Source organism: Globicephala melas, chromosome 18 (assembly GCF_963455315.2).
Source record: "Globicephala melas chromosome 18, mGloMel1.2, whole genome shotgun sequence".
Classification (NCBI taxonomy): domain Eukaryota; kingdom Metazoa; phylum Chordata; class Mammalia; order Artiodactyla; family Delphinidae; genus Globicephala; species Globicephala melas.
This window is the reverse complement of record NC_083331.1, coordinates 32,883,680-32,904,859: the sequence shown is the minus strand read 5'-3', so window position 1 is coordinate 32,904,859 and position 21,180 is coordinate 32,883,680. Positions and strand designations below refer to the sequence as shown.

The window sequence follows — 21,180 nt, the reverse complement described above, 5'->3', positions numbered from 1 at the left end:
ACATTTCCTTTGATCATATTACTTAATCCTCACAACAACCCTGTACTGAAGCTGAGACCCAGAGACATTAAATAACTTACCCAAAGTCACATAGGTAGTAAGTGGCAGAGCCAGGACTCGACCCAGGTCTTCTGACTCCTTCTGTGCATTTCCAGCTCCCCTGGAGCTGAAGCAGGGGCAAAAAGGGAGGTGGAAGTAATTTGCCCAAAACTAGCCCTGCCCTCTCCCCTTCTTTCAAAGGCCAAGCAGAGCAGATATTTCACTCTCTCAGTGACCCTTTTTCATCAAATTCTTTCAGGATAAAGCACACAGAATCTGGAAATGTTCCTCAGCCTCGGGTCCAAGAATGGCAACTGGCAGTAGACAATGTCAGAAGTATTTTTGCCATTTATGTGAAATTTATTGGAACTTCAAAGAATAGCAATTATCATTTCAGAAAGCAAAACTTGTTCTTATAATTGAAATTATTTAAAGCAGTTTGTTTAAAAAATTTTTGTTTAGCAGTTTAAGTCAAACCTTTTAAATTATACCATTATGAAAATTATTTTGAAAAATGCTTAAGAATCAAGATACCAAATCTACATTTAACCTACTCTGTGGTCATTTTTTTTCCTATCTTAAATACCTTCCCTCAGTCATTAATTTCATTAAAGCAATTATAATCATTAGAATGAAAGGAATATTCAGTCTTTTCGTAGCCAATTTTAAGTATTTTTAATAAATCAGTAGGAAAATGTACATATCATTTTCCTGAAATTTAAATCTTATATTCATTTCTAAATTATATCTAAAATGCTTTTATTGTAGCCTTTTATAAGTAATTTTTCTACAAAAAAAATTTAGAGTTCTCAGTCTCAAGTTTCTTGTATCATTCCTTAATTTTTCTTAGGGAATTATATATTTTAATTTTAAACACATTCAATGAGAATTTTTCTTTGCTTTGCTTATTTCCTAAGAATACAAGGATACAATTTAAATGGACTGGGCAAGTGACCAACGTTTTAGCATTTCTAGATCATTTTGTAATCAGCTCCACTACATCTCAGTCTCAAACAGTCTTTCTATTTATGAGAACTACTATCAGTAAGGCCAAGTGCTTAGTATGCATTAACACTAATCAGGGCACATAAAAGATCAACCAGGGATATCTTTATTTGTGCCCAAAGCTTTTAGAGGCTTTCTGAACTACTACTCTCAAGTTCTTGATCTATCTCCCTTTTCTATTTGCTTTAAGACTTCAATTCCATATTTTAAAAATCTAATTATGTCTAACATTCGTTTGAGTACTGATGGTCAAATTCAGGAATTCTTAATAAGATTCATATTAACTGATCACTTTATAAGGAAAAAAATACACTAGAATACTTTTCTCCACATTATTTTAAGCCTTATTTACTTAAAACTTTTCAAGATAAAATGCTCATTATATTCTCCTTAATCATTCATTAAATAGTATCAAAAATGGCTACCAACATTAAAAAAGATAACAAGTCCAAAAATTTTAGAATTTGAACCATATAGAAACAGAATGAAACTGACTTCTAGTATCTTACTTTGAATAATAAGCTCTTGGGTAAGCATGACCAGGAGGGTTGAGCCTAATTTCCCAATCACATGATCTGGGGGAAAAAATGAGCACATTTCAGGCAAAATAAAAATTCCAATAAAAAGTTGTTAAAGTTAACACTAGTTTTAAAAAGTCAACTTTGGCCTTCCCCACTTACTTCCTTCACACCATACCATTCATTTAACAGGCATAACAAAATTATAATCAAGAACCATGCCAACAATGGTTCCCAGACTGGAACCATGCCAGCCAGATAGAGGCCTTATTAATATTTATTATGTGGCTTCTGGAAGGAAGGAAATTTATCTTCTACTTGTCTTATATCCTTTTAATCCCTTGCATATATAGGCCAATCTATTTTCTAAAGTAGCTTTGTTACAAAAAGCACTCAGAATACTTGTGGAAAAACTATCATATTAAACTGTTACACTCAGGCTTCATGTCTGAAGTAATAAGGGTGACCACTAGGACTACACTAATCATTCAACAAATAATTACTGACCTCTTTCCACTGTTTCAGCCACCAAGTCAGTTCATATGCTCACTTAAAATCAAATCCCCTTAAGCTCTAAAACAAATGGTACTTATAGTATATACCTACTGCTTATTAACAGAGTTCCTTTGCACTTTCACTAGCTATTATCCAACCATACATTCTGCCCTTGTTTATAATTATAAGTGCCTGGAAAGGATATGTTTCTTAAAATAATAATTTTTTCCCCTCTAGATCTCTCAAGTGAGCTCTGGAGTTAGATCCAAGATTATCAATTCATCTTAATAACTGTTACAAGGAAAATGAGAGATCTTCTGATCTCTTAAACAGAAGACCAAGAGCAGTTAAGTTTAATAGTTTGTTTTCTCTGAGCCTTTTAACAAGCTTTTAATTAACTGAAATAATACTAGTCAAAGGCTTGAGAACACACTAGCCTATTAGTAAAGGAGCAATACAAACGTTGAAACAAAACAGAATTTTTGGTATTTTAGGAGTCCTCTTCTTCATTTAAGAATGCCTACACACTCAGTGGAATTAACTTGCTTTGATACTTTCCTTTAATTCAGTAGCCAATGCCAGTTTAACAAAAAAAAAAGGATTTCAGATTTTGCTTTAGGCTAGATTATTGGAGAATAACAAATACAATACCCAAACAAATCATGGCAATGCCTTACTGCTGAAACATATAAAGATCATGTGGGTTATTAGGCAAGAATTACAGAAAAGAAACAGCAATATTATAAAAGCTACAATGGGAGTTTTCATGAATGAAAATTTAAAAAAGTTAATATATAAATGTTTCTAGAATTAGAGTTAAGTTAAAATTAAATTAAATGACCAGTGAGTTGTGTATAATTACATGTAAAAGAAGATGTCAAATTTATTTTTATGTAATAAAACACTACTACTAATGGCATAAGTACTTAGAAGGGACATAAATTTTCAGAAGTATATTTTGTCCTCTATTCATAGAAAGGTAAAGAATCATGGAACATGTTTGAGGAAAAATTGCCTTTTATATATTTAGTCTCTATTTATAACATAAAAGTACAATATTATATTATTAAGAAGAAGTCTGGAACATCTAAAACAGTGTTTCTGAAGATAAATCTTCACCCTATTTTAAAAATGTGAAATTTGAAAACTACAAAGAAAAGAGGTATGATGTTTTTCAAAGTACTCCTGTAGACTTTCTATAACAAATTTTATACAGGAAAAAAAAAAGGGTCCCATGAGCAAATAAGTTTGTGAAGCAATAAACACTATATATGTCTCTCTCTTGGAGATTTAAAATACATATTAATCTGTTACTGGCTCAAAGAAGTCCTGTAATCAAAAAGCATACTTAATTTTTTAACCCAGCATTTTCCAAATTTATTTAACCAGGAAACAGAACTAACCCTGAGCTAGATGGGCTAGGCATGAAGAAGTATGTACAAAAAAATAATAACTTTTAAATTCTTATGATGGCCTGAGCTACTTAACTAGAACCTCATCATTATGTTTACTCTTAACAAACTATATGGGATTTTTTTGTTTTTTTTTTAAGGCAAATAAAATGTACTCACTGTTGCAGAACGTCCTGTCCCTTCTGAATGGAGCTCTCAGCCAACGACAGGCCACTACTAAGGGAGTTATTTGAAACTAAGGTGTAAAACTCTTGCCAGTATTTCCCAAGTTTAATGGAACTGAAAGCTATTAACACCAGAGTGTTTCTCACAAGGAGACAGATCAACTCCGCTCTTTTTCTAGAGGTGTGATAGTGAAGCCTACTGCACATGATTCTAGAACAAACAGCATAGGTCCAGTAAAGTTCAGGAAATTAGGATCAGTAGGAAGGGGTAATAAACAAATACATCAAGAGATACCACCCACTAAATGTGAAAAGAAAATAAAGTTTAAAAAACAAAGTCAAAAGGATACAATGATGTTTAAGAAATAGAATGAAAACACAGAGAGATGACTAATAAATAAGGTGACAAAAGCAAGAGTACAGAAAAACACAAATAACCATGTAAGGTTAAAAAAGAAAATGGACAACTGACGACTTGTTATGGTACGCAATCAAATATGTATCATAAATCCTCTTTTAGCCTATCACCAACAAAGTTCACAACCACTGACTTTAGAATTGGAAAGATGCATTGTAGGAGCTCCATCTGAAAGGGAATAAAGTCTATGGTGCAATAAGCAACATATTTTTCTGCCTTTTTAGGTATAGATGGAAGAGGCTCAGAAATTCACTAGAAACTAAAACAGAACTGTGTGCACTGTTGGTTTTTTTTTAATTCAAGAAGGATGCCTCTTCAGATTTATAAAAGTCTTTAAAACATACTGACATGAGTGCCTAGTCAAGGCACATGCCCAATATGATACTTCAACATCTTTGGGAACAAGAAATAAAACAAAACAAAAATATTCCTCATATTCATTTATTTTACTACTTTATTTCCTGTGCAATGAGTATATTAGCAAGTCTTCTGCACACATATGTGAAGGAATGGTAAAATTCAGTGCAGTTTGAAATTACAGTTTTAAAAATCTGGGTAAGTAAAGTAAATGAAAAAATAAAATTTACACTTGAAAGAGAACAAACCTTGCATCTATTAAATCAAAAATGTCAAAAGAAAAAATAAGTTCATCTGACAATCCTAGCCCCCTTCAGCTGTAGATCATACCCAGGATGCCTCCTAAGACTACTTTGAAGAAAAAATAAAAATTATACAACATTTAGCATAAGTCTAAAGCATCTCGGAATTTACTTCTCAATTGACCAGCACCATAATCCAGGAGTCCATCCTTTAAGTTGCTATTAATAAAGGGGAGACTTAGAAGATAAAAGATTAACATAATAGCTACTGGTATTATTCATGTACACAAAAAAGATTTTTCAAACAGTTATGCTAACTTGATTCTTAATATTTAAATAATATAAGGCTTAAATTGTTTTATTAATTGTAATTAAAGTTAGAAACAAATCAAAAAGACAGCACATCTTAGGTAATACCCTACCATGTTATTTCACTTTGGGAGTTATTTTACCTTCAATAAAAAGGAACATGAAATAACATGATGTACTTTCATTGCTCAATAAAGGAAAACTCAGATTACCCAGAAACCTTTTAAAGATATTTTTATATACAGTTCCTTTGAATAGATTACAATACATTAAATTATCAGATAGCAAAATTCAAGCAGTACTTTTGTACAGGTTCTTAAAATAGCATACTATTTTCTTAGTATTAATTTAATGGTGAAATAAAATGTCTCTTGAATAATATAGCCCGGTCAAAACTAGATCTCAAGATTTTCATAATAATCTCTTAGGTTTCATAATAATCTCAAATTCACAAACAGAATTTGGGATTCAGGAGGTAGATGTCAACAGTATTTAAGTTGATATATCAATGTATATGGCATCATTTATGAATGAATCATCTCTCCCTCTATGTCAGAAGCTTTCATATCTCTAGTAAAGTCCTTCTGTATAATCCACAACCTCCTGTGCGAATTGTGAAAAGCTGGGTGATAGATTAAGAAATAAATAAAGCATATCAAATACAACCAAACTTTATTAAAACAGAGCTTAAAGATATTACATGGAATCCCCCAAATTCCATCACCTATAAGGTGAAAATTATGTTCTTAAATGGGGCTGAACTAGCTGTACAGTTTCCTTTTGATTTACTCTGTGTTTACACTGCAAAAGAAAATGAGCATTGCCTATAAGGCAATCTCAGAAAGGGAAGTGTCCCAAAATATGTATAGTGGAAGAAAATGTATTTCAGTATTTCACTGACCTTACTCAAATTATGCTTTTAGTGCAGAAATTTAAGTATGGTAAATTATACCCACTAAATTATTTAAGAACTTATTATCAGAAATGAAAAACCTTCTGGACTCTGATCAAATAGGTGCCTGCACTTTTTACTGGATACTAATTGGCAGAACCTCACTGTTACATAATTCTAATTTCCCTTTGAAGTTAATGGTTTCTATAACAACTGTCCTCTTTTTAATATCTATTATGATCTTTGATATCAAATACAAACTAGATATAGCCTAACTTTATTACTATATCATTAAAATTACTAATACATTTACATTACTAATAAATTTACATTTTACATTACTAATAAATTTACTAATACATCTAATACATTTAGGATCCATTTTAAGTCATTAATTTACATATCAAAACTCTCAATCTCTTTCCTCATAAAATAGGTTAGGGATTTTTTGGGGGGTAATATGTTTCTCTTTAATATTTTTATTAGTGGTAGAATACTTTGTTTTTTTCTGAACATTATTTGAATTTGAAAAGGTAATTTTCAAATGTGCTTCCCAGGATGTCATTATAAAATAAATTTTGCACAAAGTTACTTCAAAAGTAAAACTTGAAACTGATAATTCTTTTTTTAAAGTATGCTAAAATTGAAAAAGATATACATTATAATTATTTTTAAAAGAAACCCAAACCCATCTAAAAAGAAATTTACTTTTTAAATCAAGTAGATAAACAGATAGGAAATTTTAAATAGATAAAATTCATTAAATGACACTTTCTTCTTCTGTAATAATTTTATCTTCAAATAAGGTGAAATAAAATAAAGATCTAAACATTATTTAAATTAAAAATCAGTAAACAAAATTTTTCCCACTTATATCTTGTTTTAAAGCTTCAAGAGGTAAGAATGAACACTCCCATGAGATATTTAAGTTTGTTTCACATAATTGGAAATATAACTTTCTTCTAACTTTGTGGGCAGTACTTTTGTGTGTTTTGAGTACTAACATATATTCCTCACCCAGAACAATGCCTAGCACCTAACATACATACAATGAATATTTGTTGAATAAATAAATATGCTACAGAAAAACATTTAAGGTAGGTTAAAAGACAATAACAATCCATCTGTCACTTTCCAGAATTACTGCCCAAGTTGATGTGTATGCTAAGGTCTTAGAACTAACCATTATCAATACAATCATAATTTTTCTAGTTGGAACATTAACTGAACAAAGATCATTTCCTGATACTATGAACCTTTAAAAAGAAAGTTTAGAAATCAGCATGTTCTAAAACATTTCTTGGGATATATAAGTCTCAGTGGCATACAAGTCATAAATATTCTGGGAAATCAGGACTTGACACTGTCCTTCCAGGTTTAGAAAAGTGATTCAGAAGCAACAACACTCTAAAAACACAAAAGATTTGTCTGAGCAGCAACGCCAGGGTATTTTACAGTAATTCCAAATTGCCTGTGGCATCTTTTTACTGGTTTCTTGATATTAGTTTTAGAGTTAAAAAGAATAAATTTGAAGCGCCTGCAGGAAACACAAATAGGTTTCCTTTGCCCCTAATGTTTTCTCATACAGTGGTCAGAAATATAAAATAATATTATGGTTTTCTCCCTACATAGTTTTACAAATAATATGAGATTCCATAATGCTTCATTTACTTTGGTAAAATAAGGAAAATCCTGCAATATACAAAGAACATTAAAAAAAAAAAGAGGATTTATCCACTTAAGAATGAGCTGTGGGCTTCCCTGGTGGCGCAGTGGTTGAGAGTCCGCCTGCCGATGCAGGGGACATGGGTTCGTGCCCCGGTCCGGGAAGATCCCACATGCCTCGGAGCGGCTGGGCCCATGAGCCATGGCCGCTGAGCCTGTGTGTCCGGAGCCTGTGCTCCGCAACGGGAGAGGCCACAACAGTGAGAGGCCCGTGTACCGCAAAAAAAAAAAAAAAAAAGAATGAGCTGTGAATCTCACATTAATATATGAGAGAGTTTACTATAATAAAGACACTAAAATTAAGACAGAATATTTTACCATAGTTAAAAGATCCAGGTTTAATCTAGCTAGAAAAAAAAATCAAGTATGACATAACATAAGAAAAAGTTCAGTAGATCATTTTGGAGGAAATAACATATTTAATCATAATCAGAACATATATTTTTGCCATCTAAAATATCACCACTGAGTATGTTCTGGAAGTAAAAAGATACATCCAGATAGAAGGGGAAAATAGAAATTTGTCTACAGACTGATTTAAGGCAATTAGTTCTTAAACTTCATGAGAAAAATATTAAGATTTAAACTATTAACTTGATTTTTATTCTAATTTTCCATATAAGAAACTATTAACTTAGTCATTGAATCTCATTTCATGCTTTTTATTTAATAATTTATCCTTACACCTTTAAGAGACAATAAAGACAACTGATTTCTGTAAAGATTTTTGGTTTATATGCAGGCTTCTTGGTTATTTTTCCTGCAAACTATTAAAAAAATTTCAATGAATGATCATTGCTACATTTAGGAAAAAAAGAGGTTTTCCAGAATCTTGTGCCAATAACTAACATAAACCTTAATAAAATATACAAAATCATTTCATAATTAAAAACAGTAATGTACATATGTAGTGCAAGAGTTGAAAAAAATTAAAAATTACACAGTCCATAGTGTGAGTGAATAATTGTGCTAAGGCTTCTAACACCTTGCTATACCTTTGCAGCTCTTTAATTTTTCTAGTATGACTTATCAATTAGAGTTACCTTCTTATTAGTATAGTGAATGTTTTGCTTGGATTAACTTAAAACTTGTTACAATTCCCAAGTTACAAAAAGAAAAAGTGCTCATAGACCCCAACATCAGCACTCTCAGAGGATAAGAGAACTCTACACTAATTCTATGTTAAATGTACTGACAGCCACATAGATTGTTTTTCTTCAGAGGCTTTTTATGTATATGCGCACATATGTATTTTTTTAAAAATGGAGATGCGTTGGCTTCCCTGGTGGCGCAGTGGTTGAGAGTCCGCCTGCCGATGCGGGGGACGCGGGTTCGTGCCCCAGTCCGGGACGATCCCACATGCCGCGGAGCGGCTGGGCCCGTGAGCCATGGCCGCTGAGCCTGTGTGTCCGGAGCCTGTGCTCCGCAACGGGAGAGGCCACAACGGTGAGAGGGTCGCGGACCGCAAAAAAAAAAAAAAAAAAAGGAGATGGGTTAAGATACGTTAAGCTGGTGGCTTCTATTTATCAAGAAGGAGCTGCTTCTACAACTAAGTCAATTATTCACACAGATAAGGAAGAAAGGATGATCTTATCCTCAATAACACTGTTCATGATCCAAAAATATTTGCTGTATTAATTTATGCAAAATCATAAAACATCAACAATCACTTGGTTACTTGTAAATAGGAGAAAAGAAATACCAGAATCTCCAAAAGATTTAGTAATACTATCCTGCTTCTACCTGAAAAATATTTCACGTATCTTATGAAAGATTTTTAAGTTGACTGCAGAAAAAGTAAATAGGTAAAAAAAAAAAAAAAAAATAGCACAATAAAGCCTAGAAGAGTATTCACAAGTAGGCAGGGATATGAAAGTACTGCTGTGGTTCAGAATCACTACATGGGCTGTCACGTGATAAATTTATTGTCCAGCTAAGTTTACAAAGACCTAAAATCAATAATAAAGCAACGAGGACTATTAAGGGGAAAAAAGGAAAAGTCACTGACTGTAGAAAGAAAATGATCACTTCAGTACCAAACACCTCTGAATGGAAAAGCTACAGTGAGGAATGAGAAATGTGCTCATAAGTTATGTCCACTCTGGAACAGAAAGAGGAAGTAGAGAAGAAACAAAGTAAAGAAACTTAAATTTTTCTTTAGGGAGAAAAGAATAAAAAGATAAAAAGATAAAAACCCACCAGACCTAACAAATGAAGAGGAAATAGGCAGTCTACCTGAAAAAGAATTCAGAATAATGATAGTAAGGTTGATCCGAAATCTTGGAGATAGAATGGACAATAGAATGGACAAAATGCAAGAATCAGTTAACAAGGACCTAGAAGAACTAAAGATGAAACAAGCAACGATGAACAACACAATAAATGAAATTAAAAGTACTCTAGATGGGATCAATAGCAGAATAACTGAGGCAGAAGAACGGATAAGTGACCTGGAAGATAAAATAGTGGAAATAACTACTGCAGAGCAGAATAAAGAAAAAAGAATGAAAAGAACTGAGGACAGTCTCAGAGACCTCTGGGACAACATTAAACGTACCAACATTCGAATTATAGGGGTTCAAGAAGAAGAAGAGAAAAAGAAAGGGACTGAGAAAATATTTGAAGAGATTATAGTTGAAAACTTCCCTAATATGGGAAAGGAAATAGTTAATCAAGTCCAGGAAGCACAGAGAGTCCCATACAGGATAAATCCAAGGAGAAATACGCCAAGACACATATTAATCAAACTGTCAAAAATTAAATACAAAGAAAACATATTAAAAGCAGCAAGGGAAAAACAACAAATAACACACAAGGGAATCCCCATAAGGTTAACAGCTGATCTTTCAGCAGAAACTCTGCAAGCCAGAAGGGAGTGGCAGGACATATTGAAAGTGTTGAAGGAGAAAAACCTGCAACCAAGATTACTCTACCCAGCAAGGATCTCATTCAGATTTGATGGAGAAATTAAAACCTTTAGAGACAAGCAAAAGCTGAGAGAGTTCAGCACCACCAAACCAGCTCTACAACAACTGCTAAAGGAACTTCTCTAGGCAAGAAACACAAAAGAAGGAAAAGACCTACAATAACAAAACTGGCCGTGGAACCCTAAACTCTAAGCCCCCAGGTCTATATAATTATAGAGATAGAAAGGAAGGCATAATCTTTGGAATCTTGGCCTGTAGGATGTACTTGCTTGAGGTGAAAGACTTTTTGCTCCCCATGAAGTCAAGTGAAGGGACCCTGAGAGACTCCCTTGTGGAGACTGGGGATGCTTGCAAGGAGGGGATGTGGGGCATTTTGTACCAGCAGACATTCCACTCCCCTGTGGTACTGATGGAGTGGATTGGACTTGGAGGGCTTGACGTGTCCTCTGGAGTTTGAGGCAATGAAGATATACAGCCTGGTGCCTACTTTGAGTCTAGTAATTTTGACAGGCAGGAGGCTTAATGGAGTAGCCCATGCTAGCAGGGAAACATGCATGGCAGTAAAGTGCCAAGGGAAGAAAAGAACCTTTTTCTAGCCCATTCATTGAGGGCTTTGGAAGGTACAGAAGGCTCCACGGGAGGAAGCATAAAGCTTAGGGGAGGGGCAGGGACACACTGGCTGATCCGCTTGGGGCTCCCAGTGTTTACTCCTAATCCCCAGCTCTGTCTGGCCAGCAGCGGATGGAATCCTCTGTGGGCTGCTCAGCCAAGATGCTCCATTGTTTTAGGATAAGGTGGGGTCCAAAATAAAATGCTGGTACAGAGCATATCTTTGCAAGGAGCAAAGGGTTGGCATTTCTAGGGGAGGAAGAGTTTCCCGATGGTAAGAGCTATCTTTTTCATCATAAATCTTTTCTTAATCTCAGGGAGAGATTCAATGGCTAAAGTGGATGTGGGAAGAAGGTAAGATGTACCTAAGGTAGTCAGTCATTTGAGATGTGAGTACAAAGCTATGGTGCGCAATTCATTTGTTCTCATGTTTAAGTCTGGGCTGCTTGGTGAGCTGCCTGAATTTAACAAATGACAAATCCCACTTCTGGCTCTGGTTGTTATGAACATATTCAGTAATACACATAAGGTGACTTATTCCAAAATTTGTGTTAGCAAGGAAATTTGAAATTACCCAAATCTATTGGTGAAATTAGTGACTATTTAAGTTTGTCATCAGGTGGTTGGTTTCCTCATGCTTACTAATTTTTTTTCTGATTTGAAAAGTAGTACTTGTTATTGAATAAGATTTGGAAAATAATAAAACTTATAAATGATAAAGCTCTTTATTCATGCTGCCAAGTTACCTTCCAGAAAGTCTGTGCTAATTTACCCTACAACTAGCAATGTATGAATGCCCCTCAATGTATCCTTGCTTGCAGTATTATTATTAAAAAGATCAAACATTAAAAAAAAAAAAAAATTAATCTTTTATTAAATCTCCTAAAAAAACACTAAATGTAAAAATTTTATTTTGACTCTGACTGTAATGGCCAAAAACACTGGCATCACATGATGAATAGCAAACTAGGGTTCAACTTCTACAAATAAAGACTCAATAAATACTTTTACCATCAAAACTACATTAAGATGTATTAATGAAAAAGAGAATAAATGAAAAGAGAATAAAAATAGCCATCACATGGGAATCAAAAGGGCAAAAGATATAGTTACATCAAGTTTCTCTAAGAAAAGATATAAATTAGACACTGATGGTATTTCAGTCTTTTAGGGAAAAAGCAGCTAAACTTTAGAGGATGAGAGTGAAGGAAAGGATCTCTTAAACGTATGAATGTTGTACTGTAAAATATGAAACAATAAGCTACCTAGAAAATGATCATTTTTCTAGAATAAAAAGGTAAAGAATAAAGATCTATGGACCCAAATATGATTGCTGCTACTAGGCTTTTTGTTGTTGTTTTATTTATCTTTTTTGGGGAGGCGAGAGGGAGCAGTGACACAGAGGTCATGACAGAAAAATCTAGAAAGACCAAAGCTAAACTAAACTAAAAGCAGCTCATGAGAATGTATGCTTCAATGATGAAGGCTACTGTCTAGATGATATAGTTTTCTAGTATATTTTTACATTTTAGGGAAACAGCAACAAATTAGGCTTCTAGTGATAAGTTTATTAACAGGTATCCACAAATTACAGAAAGGAAATAAATTTTGAAAAAAACTTTATGAAACAAATTCTAATATGCCTTGTCCTCCTGTTTTTGCCTAAATGTAGCTGAGAATCTATCTATGTAAAGTCACATAAGTCCTGTATAAAATGGACTCCATGAGGCCAATACAGTCTAAATTACATCAACAAAATCATCACAGCTTTGACATAACATTTGGCAACAAAATTAATCAAATAATTATTAAACAAAGATATTTAAATTTAATCTGCACATATACATATATAAATATACGTGTAGTAAATGGAGTATGAGTTCATATATAATTTAAAGTGTTTTTCTTAATTTTACATGTAACTAAAATAATAAAGAATATACATGTATCCAACAGAGACTTAAATTTGACAACTGCTGGACATAATTTAGTCAAATTTAAAGTAACAAACTCGGAAAGAACAAAATATGCATAAAAACCCATAAAAACATATACACATTTTTGGCCAACATATAAATAAGGGCACCTATTTCCAAAGCATAATATAACAAAGCATTATACAAGAGAAGCAATTGCAATGCATTCATTTTTACTGTAGTTCAATGTAATTATTAAATTAAAATCTTACTTTAGGAGTAGCTGGTTTTAAGCAAATTCAAAATATTTTTCCACTGGCAAATTTCATATTACTATGACTAATCTTTTAGAGCTATGTATTTCTTTCAAAACAGCTTATGCCTTTGTACAGAATTTGGATCACGTACCCATGCCTCTGTCTGAATGGGCCTGATGTTGCTTAGTAGCACCTCTTCATAGTTTCCATAATCAATGAATTTAACAACTGCTGTCATACCTGAAGAATGAAGAGCTTCAACTTCTGCTCGGTAAAACTGAGGAGACAAAAAGGAATTTTAAATATGACAATCAATATTGTCTACAAAGGGTGATACATGATGGAAATGTAAATACTCAAAATGTTACAATATTTGTATTTTTTGAAAGCTCATTTTTTAAATCAATTTTTATTGAGACATAATTGACATATATCATTGTATTAGTTTTAAGTGGACAACATAATGATCTGATATATGTATATATTGTGAAATGATTACCACAATCAGTCTAGTTAGCATCCATCACCACATATAGTTACATTTTTTTCTTATGATGAGAACTTTTAAGATTTACACTCTTAGCAACTTTAAAATATACAATATGTTAAAGAAAATAATTTTTAAGAGAATAATATTTTTAGGAAAGAAAGCTTACCTTTGGATAATCATAAATTGGCTAAGAAAAAGAGAGAAATTCTCTCAGCCATGTGAGTTCTGATATACGTACACTGAGCAGTAGTAAGATTTCAGAACTAAGAGGGTCAATAGAGAAGAACATTCACATGCTAATGGGTGTAAAAAGAACTAGTGTTATGTTTTGTTGTTAGCCATTGAAGCCCTTTGACTAAAACTGGTAAGATGATTCTTATGTACTAATCAGAATATTTAAGTATGGAGCAATGTATTTAAAAAACAGAAATACATGACAAAAAAAAAACAAAACAAAGAAAAAGGCTCATTGTTGCAGTCATACAGGCAGCTGTGGTGAAGGAGGGTTTTCAGGTAAAAAGTAAGCACATTACTTATACCCAGGATTTATAGGATTTGAGACATTGTAAGACCGGACACTTTTATTTCATCTGTTTACCCAGTGTTCCTTGGCTCTTGGAAGCAACACACATTAACAAACTCACTAGGAACTGAATTTACGTAACAACTACAATTTTTAAATTTATCTGTTGAGGTAACTGGGAGTAGGTCAAACTGATTGGAGTATTCCCTCCACTATAGGTCAACCCATTCAGGACTCAAATTATACATCTGAACGTTGCTTAGTGAATATGATATGGAAACGAAAAACTCATAAAACTCTTATTTACTCTTAAGAAATGTTTTCTTCAAACTAGGGCAGTTGGATGCTCTAATATAACACTCGAACAGTAACCCTTAATATAACAGGACCCTATAGGACCTTCCCAGGACAAACACCCCTCTCCCTCCATGTCCTCCACCTGCCCCTTGTCTGTAGAAAAACTTTAGCCAAAGAATAAATTTAATCAGAGAAGTGAGAAAATGCAGAAACAAAGGAAAACAGTCAAGCAAGACAAAAAAATAATATTGATAGTTTAGCCATTAAGCAAAGTCAAGGACCTTTAGTTTCTCCTCCAGGGCTATAGATAAATATTCTGAGCTGTATCCTTTGAGCTGTTTTGCAGATACTGAAACCCCCACCAGGTAGAAAAAGTTAACCACGGGCTTCCCTGGTGGCGCAGTGGTTGAGAGTCCGCCTGCTGATGCAGGGGACACGGGTTCGTGCCCCGGTCCAGGAAGATCCCACATGCCGCGGAGCGGCTGGGCCCGTGAGCCATGGCCGCTGAGCCTGCGCGTCCGGAGCCTGTGCTCCGCAACGGGAGAGGCCACAACAGTGAGAGGCCCGCGTACCGCAAAAAAAAAAAAAGTTAACCACATGATGACTAGCCATGACATAAGCTGTTCCATCTTACACAATTCCAAGAACTGGCCTCAAGAAAATGGGAACACACCGACGCTGGAGTTGAAGATTACTTGTACTTAAAACAATCATATGATGCTGATCAGGTCACTGCATGACCAGTTTCAAGATGATTGCTGGAGCTGACTACTGTTCTGCATGTAGCTCCCCTCCACCAACCCCTCCCTCCACACGTACATCCCTGAAAGTCCACTTTAAAAGCTCTTGCCCCCTGATGAGCAATGGGGAGTTAGTTTTTTGGGACACAAGTCCATCTTCTTCCCAGGACTGCCAGCTTCCTCAATAAAGCCATCTTTCCTTTTACTCAACACTTGTCTCTCGAGATTTGGCTTTCAAGCTATGAACAGAAAAGCCTGAGTTCAGTAACATTAATAGGCTCACCAGAATCAAAAAATACTAAACACAACAAAAATTCTTATTCTTAATCTTCTAAAATAGCAGTTACTCTGGGTATATCAGGAAAGAACCTGCTTTCACTGAGTTTTTTTTTTTAAATAAGTGATGCCTTTTTTTAAGTCTTTATTGAATTTGTTACAATATTGCTTCTGTTTTATATTTTTTGGTTTTATGGCCCCAAGGCATGTGGGATCTTAGCTCCCCCACCAAGGATCAAACCCTCACCCCTTGCATTTGAAGGCAAAGTCTTAACCACTGGACTGCCAGGGAAGTCCCTGTTTTCACTGATTAACTAGTATACTTCATACTACAAAAGTTATTAAGTTAATCCATCATATTTTCCTTTCCAGATCTGGATGCTAGCAAATTTCGAGATACCATGCTAGAATTTTCCTTATCTTAGAGTTCTTAATATACATTCACATCTCTCCCTTCCTCCTTTATTTCTTAGCCTTACGCTTCTGTGTTCTGTAAATTGCTGTATTTCTGGACCCATGCTTCAGGTGTAAGCTTCTTAGATAATTAATGTCAGTTCAGGTAAGTTCAACAGGTAAGTTCAACAATGACAGCCAGTCATAATACATCCTAGGGAAACAAATAACTTGGCATCCTTTCAGGAACTACATGTGAAAAATGAATTCTATATAATGTGGAAAGTACTGCAATAAAGGTGTAGTGATATGGCACTTAATAAAGCTGAGGAGTTCAGGAAAAGCTTCCTGGGGCACATGACAACGGATACGGTCTTCAAGGATGAAGAGTATTTAGCCAAGTTAAGAACTGAGGAGGGTGTTCCAGGGAAAGTTACAGAGACATGAAACATGAAGAAAAGGATAGGAAACAACAAGCAGTTTTAAATTAACTATGGCATGATGGGTCAACCAACAGGACAAGAAGGTAAGGACCAGCTGATAGAGGCTCTATATGCATGCTAGAGGCTACAAGTGAAAGATTTTAACTAGGAAGAATGACATATGCTCTAAGACCAAGATCACAGTGTTGGCAGTTTCAGTGACAAGTTTAAGAGGAATAAGATTTAAGGCAAGGAGACCAATTTGGAGGCTGTTACGATACCCCAGTTGAAAGAGCTGAACTAGTTATGGCAGACATACAGGGAGAAAAAGCATTGTCCCAAATGCTCAAATCCTTCTATGGAAGTAAAGCTTGAGAGAAGGCAAGGTATCATGAGGAATATTTTAAATGATACTAACTGATTATTTCCAGAACATCATTACAATGCAATTAAGATTATGCTTTCTTAATGACAGTTATAGGCAATGCTTTCCCTAAATCTTTACCTTAGTCTCTGGCTAGAAAATTGGAAAGTTGACTATTCTTGAAAAAACACTTAAAAGTTATCTCTTAAATTAGGTGGTTTCAGAAGATAACTAATGCCATCTCTTTCAGAGAGTGAATATTTATCTTATTTGCTTAAAGGTGCATCTATACAGAGCCTACAGTCCTTCACTCTAAACTGAATGTATACATCCACGTAAATTCAAAGTAGTCATCTTAGACGATCATCCAATTATTCTAAGACTACTCTAAAAGCTCAAAACATTTTGGGAAATATTAGGCACTATCTTTCAGAAGCTATATGACATTACTTTGAATATATTCAGTAGAGGCAATAGATGAATTCAGTATCATTGATTTTCTGAGAAAATTACAATTGAAAGTAAAGCTTTAATAACAATCTCATCAGGTATTTGAAGGCATTTGGGTAACAGCACAGATAAAACTATCTGATATATCCCAAGCACCTAACGCTTAGCAGCTACTCAATTATGGTCTGTTGAATACTCAATATTTGTTGAAGAACTTGTCTAAGTGTAATATCTAAATATCTTAGGTCTGTTATTCTCTGTTGCTTTATTTGTTTCTGGTCTTTCATATTCTCTCTCTCTCTCTCTTTGTATTTTTAACCATGCCTCATAATTTTTTATAGGATACCAGACATTGTAGATGAAATACTATGAAGAGGATCTGTATAGAAAATGTTACTTTTCCCCAAAAGAGGATTATATTTTGGGGGGCAGGCAGATAGAGTACAAGGAGATATCCTTAATCATGTAAAGGGCTGATTTTAGGCATTGTACTGGCTTGTTTGTATTTTGCACTTACTACTAGGGCACAATCCTTATGGGATTTCAATGGAAAGCCTGAGTCTTTTACCAAGCCTTTCAAACATTATTAATTATTAATCATTTACTTCCTCTGCTCGTCAAGGTCACCATCAACTCCACACTGTCCAATGCAAACTAAAATTTCCATCCTCACCTTAACCTTTCACAGAAGCATCTGACAGAAGTGAACCCTCCCTCTAAGGTAGACAATGTTAGTTCTATAAACTAACACTGATTTCCAACTACTTCTTGCCTCTACCATAATGGAGAAACAGTTAAGCATAAGTAACCCCTCACTAGCCAAATCAAACAGTTGTTGTATTTTGAAAAGTGAGTGGTCTCAGCTGCAAGAGTAAGAGTCTAGATAGTGAAGAACACCTGTACTTGCTTTCCAAGTCTCCCTAATAGCCAAGGAGAAGCCAAGTGAAACAGTTCCAACCAATGAAATTTGTCTGTTGGTATTTCTGGGAAGGCTTTTGCTTTTCTTGAAAAAAAGAAAAGACACAGCTAGTGCTGTCTCCTCCTCTGCTTTTAGCCTTGAATAAAAACTTGACAGTAGAGATGCTGCTTCTAGACAAATGTTATCTCACATTCATACCAAAACCTTAAAAGACTACGCCATCTAGTTGTACCTGGACCCCTCCTTGCTGCTATCATTAGATAACACCTCCTGATCCCAAGCCCTACAGCATCTTTTAAAAGATCCAACCACACTTCCTAGCCTGAATTTCAGTTCCTTGAAATTTTCAGTTAACTTTACTTCCACCACTCCTTTTAGCCACACACAGGCACACCCTTATCAACTGAAACTACTCTACATATGAAATATTTATTTCAAATATGTTTTGACTTGATCCTCACATCCACCTAGGTCCCTCACACTATAACTCACCTCTGTTTTTATTACCTTGCTAATATCTCCAGTCCCCTAACTACTCGACTTTTTTCCTGTGTAAGTGCCCCCTTGAGAATGAACTAGTTAACAAAGTCAACAAATAATTATGAAATCCCTATGAGAGAGGAACAGGGCAATAGAGGAAAAACTAGAGATACATGGTCCTGCCTTCAAGGAACTTAAAATCATGGTAGGGGAAAGAGTTATTCAATGCAGGAACCAAAACCAAAAATACTTACAAACTGTAATAAGTTTTAGAAAGTGAACAAGGCACTGATTGAGAAAGACAATAATGTAGAAGGGATGAGGGGGCAGAAAAGAAGGGCTTCTTCTAGAAAGTATATGAGCCAAGTCCTCAAGGATCAGAAGAGTAGTTGGTGGAAGAGCATGTTGGGCAGAAGGGGAAACACGTACAAAGGCCCTTCTCTCTGAGGGTCCCTCTGTCCTCTTCCCCTTCCTGTTTGCACTGTGTTGGTCCTCTCCCTCTCAGCCAGGCTCTTTTATCTGATGCACTGTATTCCTTCTCAACCTCATCTTCTTTTTTTTTTTTTTTCACGATTTCCCTCTTTCCCTTTTAGCCAGAATATAATGTAGAACTGAAGATTGTTTAAATGATTTGTTTCTTAGATTATTTATTATTAGCTAAATAATTAACCTTCCTGCTCTTAATTTTTTTAAAGTAGGCTGACTGTGTATTTATCTTTAAATTAAATGAAATCTGCAGAATTTGTGTCATTCAACTGATTTTCTCCCTTGTGAATCAGTATAATTTTACTAGAAAGAAAATATTAATAGTTCAGTTGATGATAACTGAAGTAACTCATCAACTTCACTTAATCACTTTTACAATACTTTTCTGATATGCGGGTGAAAATCAAACTTAACATAACCAAATCCTATGGGACTCCTAAGCCTCCATAAAAAATATTAAATATTTTGTTTTCCCTTTGATAAGTTATATATGTATACATCTATTCAAAGACTTTACAAACTAGTACAATCACAGAACACAACTCAGTCCCAAAGTAATGGCTTTCTATGGTCTCACTAGCCTGTTACATTCAGTACTATTAGTATTTAATAACTTTATAACATGCATACCTTGTTGTCTTCCCAATAAAGTGCTAAACATTCATCTCCAGGTTTCCACAGTTTTGCATACTCCATAGGAATAGATGATTCAAGTACTTTTTCTGGTTTAATTGGCCCAGATCTTCTTTTGGGCCCACTATTGTAAAATATTTTATCATCATAGGGTGTAGCTGTGATGGGTCCTGCTGGCTTAATAGGTCCTACTCGCCTTCCCTTCAGTGGCATTTCTGTCTCTCCATTTGGAACACCAATGAAACTATTTGTTCGGACAGGATTCTGGTAATCAGCATTTACATTAAAATGTTTTTCAATTTTTACACCACTAAAAGCTTCATTATTTATTGTTCGTGGTTTCCTATCATAAAAATGATCAGGATTTGTTGTTTGGCTTTCTCTTTTCCCACGTTTTTGATTATTATAATCTATGGATTCTTGAGGAAGTGGATTTTCTTTTGCCTCTGCATAGGACGGAACTTTTCCTGATTTGCTTTGCATAGAGTTATCCCTTTTTTTAAATGCAGCATCATTGTGCTGGGAACTTAAAGGGTATGAAGTATCTTTAGTTCTATCATATCTAGAATATGGTCTATCACACTTGATTCTCTCTTCAGCCCATACTTCAGATCCTGAAGAAGCACTTGGTCTTTCAGAACCTCTGTTTCTAGGTAATCCACTGCCTTCTAAAACTGACTTTGAATTTTGGATGTCTCTTTGAAAACGAGGAGGTTTTTCATTCCTTGGCTGTCTGGTATCATTTCGAGGAAGATATCTTGGTTGATTATTATCTTTTACTCCATTTTGCTCAGTATTTGACAATCTGTGTTGTCCTTGATGAAACTGCTGTGGCTGTGATTTAGGTTCTGAAAAGTAAAAGTATATCATATGCATATTAAAATGAAGACTCTGTATTAATACTTAATTATCAAACTACTATTTTAACATCTTCCACTATCTTCCCACCTCATTATCTTAATCCCTCTTTACTTTGTTAGAGTCCTGTATTTCTAATGTACAGTTTGCCTGGTTAGCCACATTAGTGAAGTAAAGCAATGATATGAACCATGAATAAATGGTGGATAATTCAAAAACAAGTTGTCTTTGTCACTGAATATTTGCACTGTTATAACATAGCCAATCTATATATGCTATTCTGGTAATTCATTTCCCAAGCCAGTAATGAAATAGAACTGCAACCTGATAACACAGAAGCTGCTATAAAACTGTACAAGTACAACCCTTGCTCAAGTCCTTTCTGAATCCCAGTCCCATTTAAAATGTATAGCTATCATTGTCAGTCAAGTTCTAGTCTTTGCAAAAAAAAAATATTTCTCAAATCTTTCTGGATCTGGAATTGCCAAGTGCTTGGATTACAATTAGATATTTACTATAGACCTATCAAAGTAATTAAGAACAGGTACTACTTGGAAATATAGA

At 34.5% G+C, this 21,180-nt stretch overlaps 1 protein-coding gene across 1 annotated transcript in view; it reads right to left on the bottom strand.

Moving 5' to 3' along the window:
- TDRD3 (tudor domain containing 3) overlaps positions 1-21,180 on the bottom strand; it is a 203,135-nt gene that overhangs the window by 29,622 nt on the left and 152,333 nt on the right. Inside the window, exons 11-12 of the mRNA XM_030830358.3 lie at positions 19,756-20,606; positions 13,437-13,562 (exon numbers count right to left, since the gene is read on the bottom strand). Of these exons, the coding sequence (XP_030686218.1) occupies positions 13,437-13,562; positions 19,756-20,606 (977 nt within the window). The remainder of the gene's footprint in view (positions 1-13,436; positions 13,563-19,755; positions 20,607-21,180) is intronic.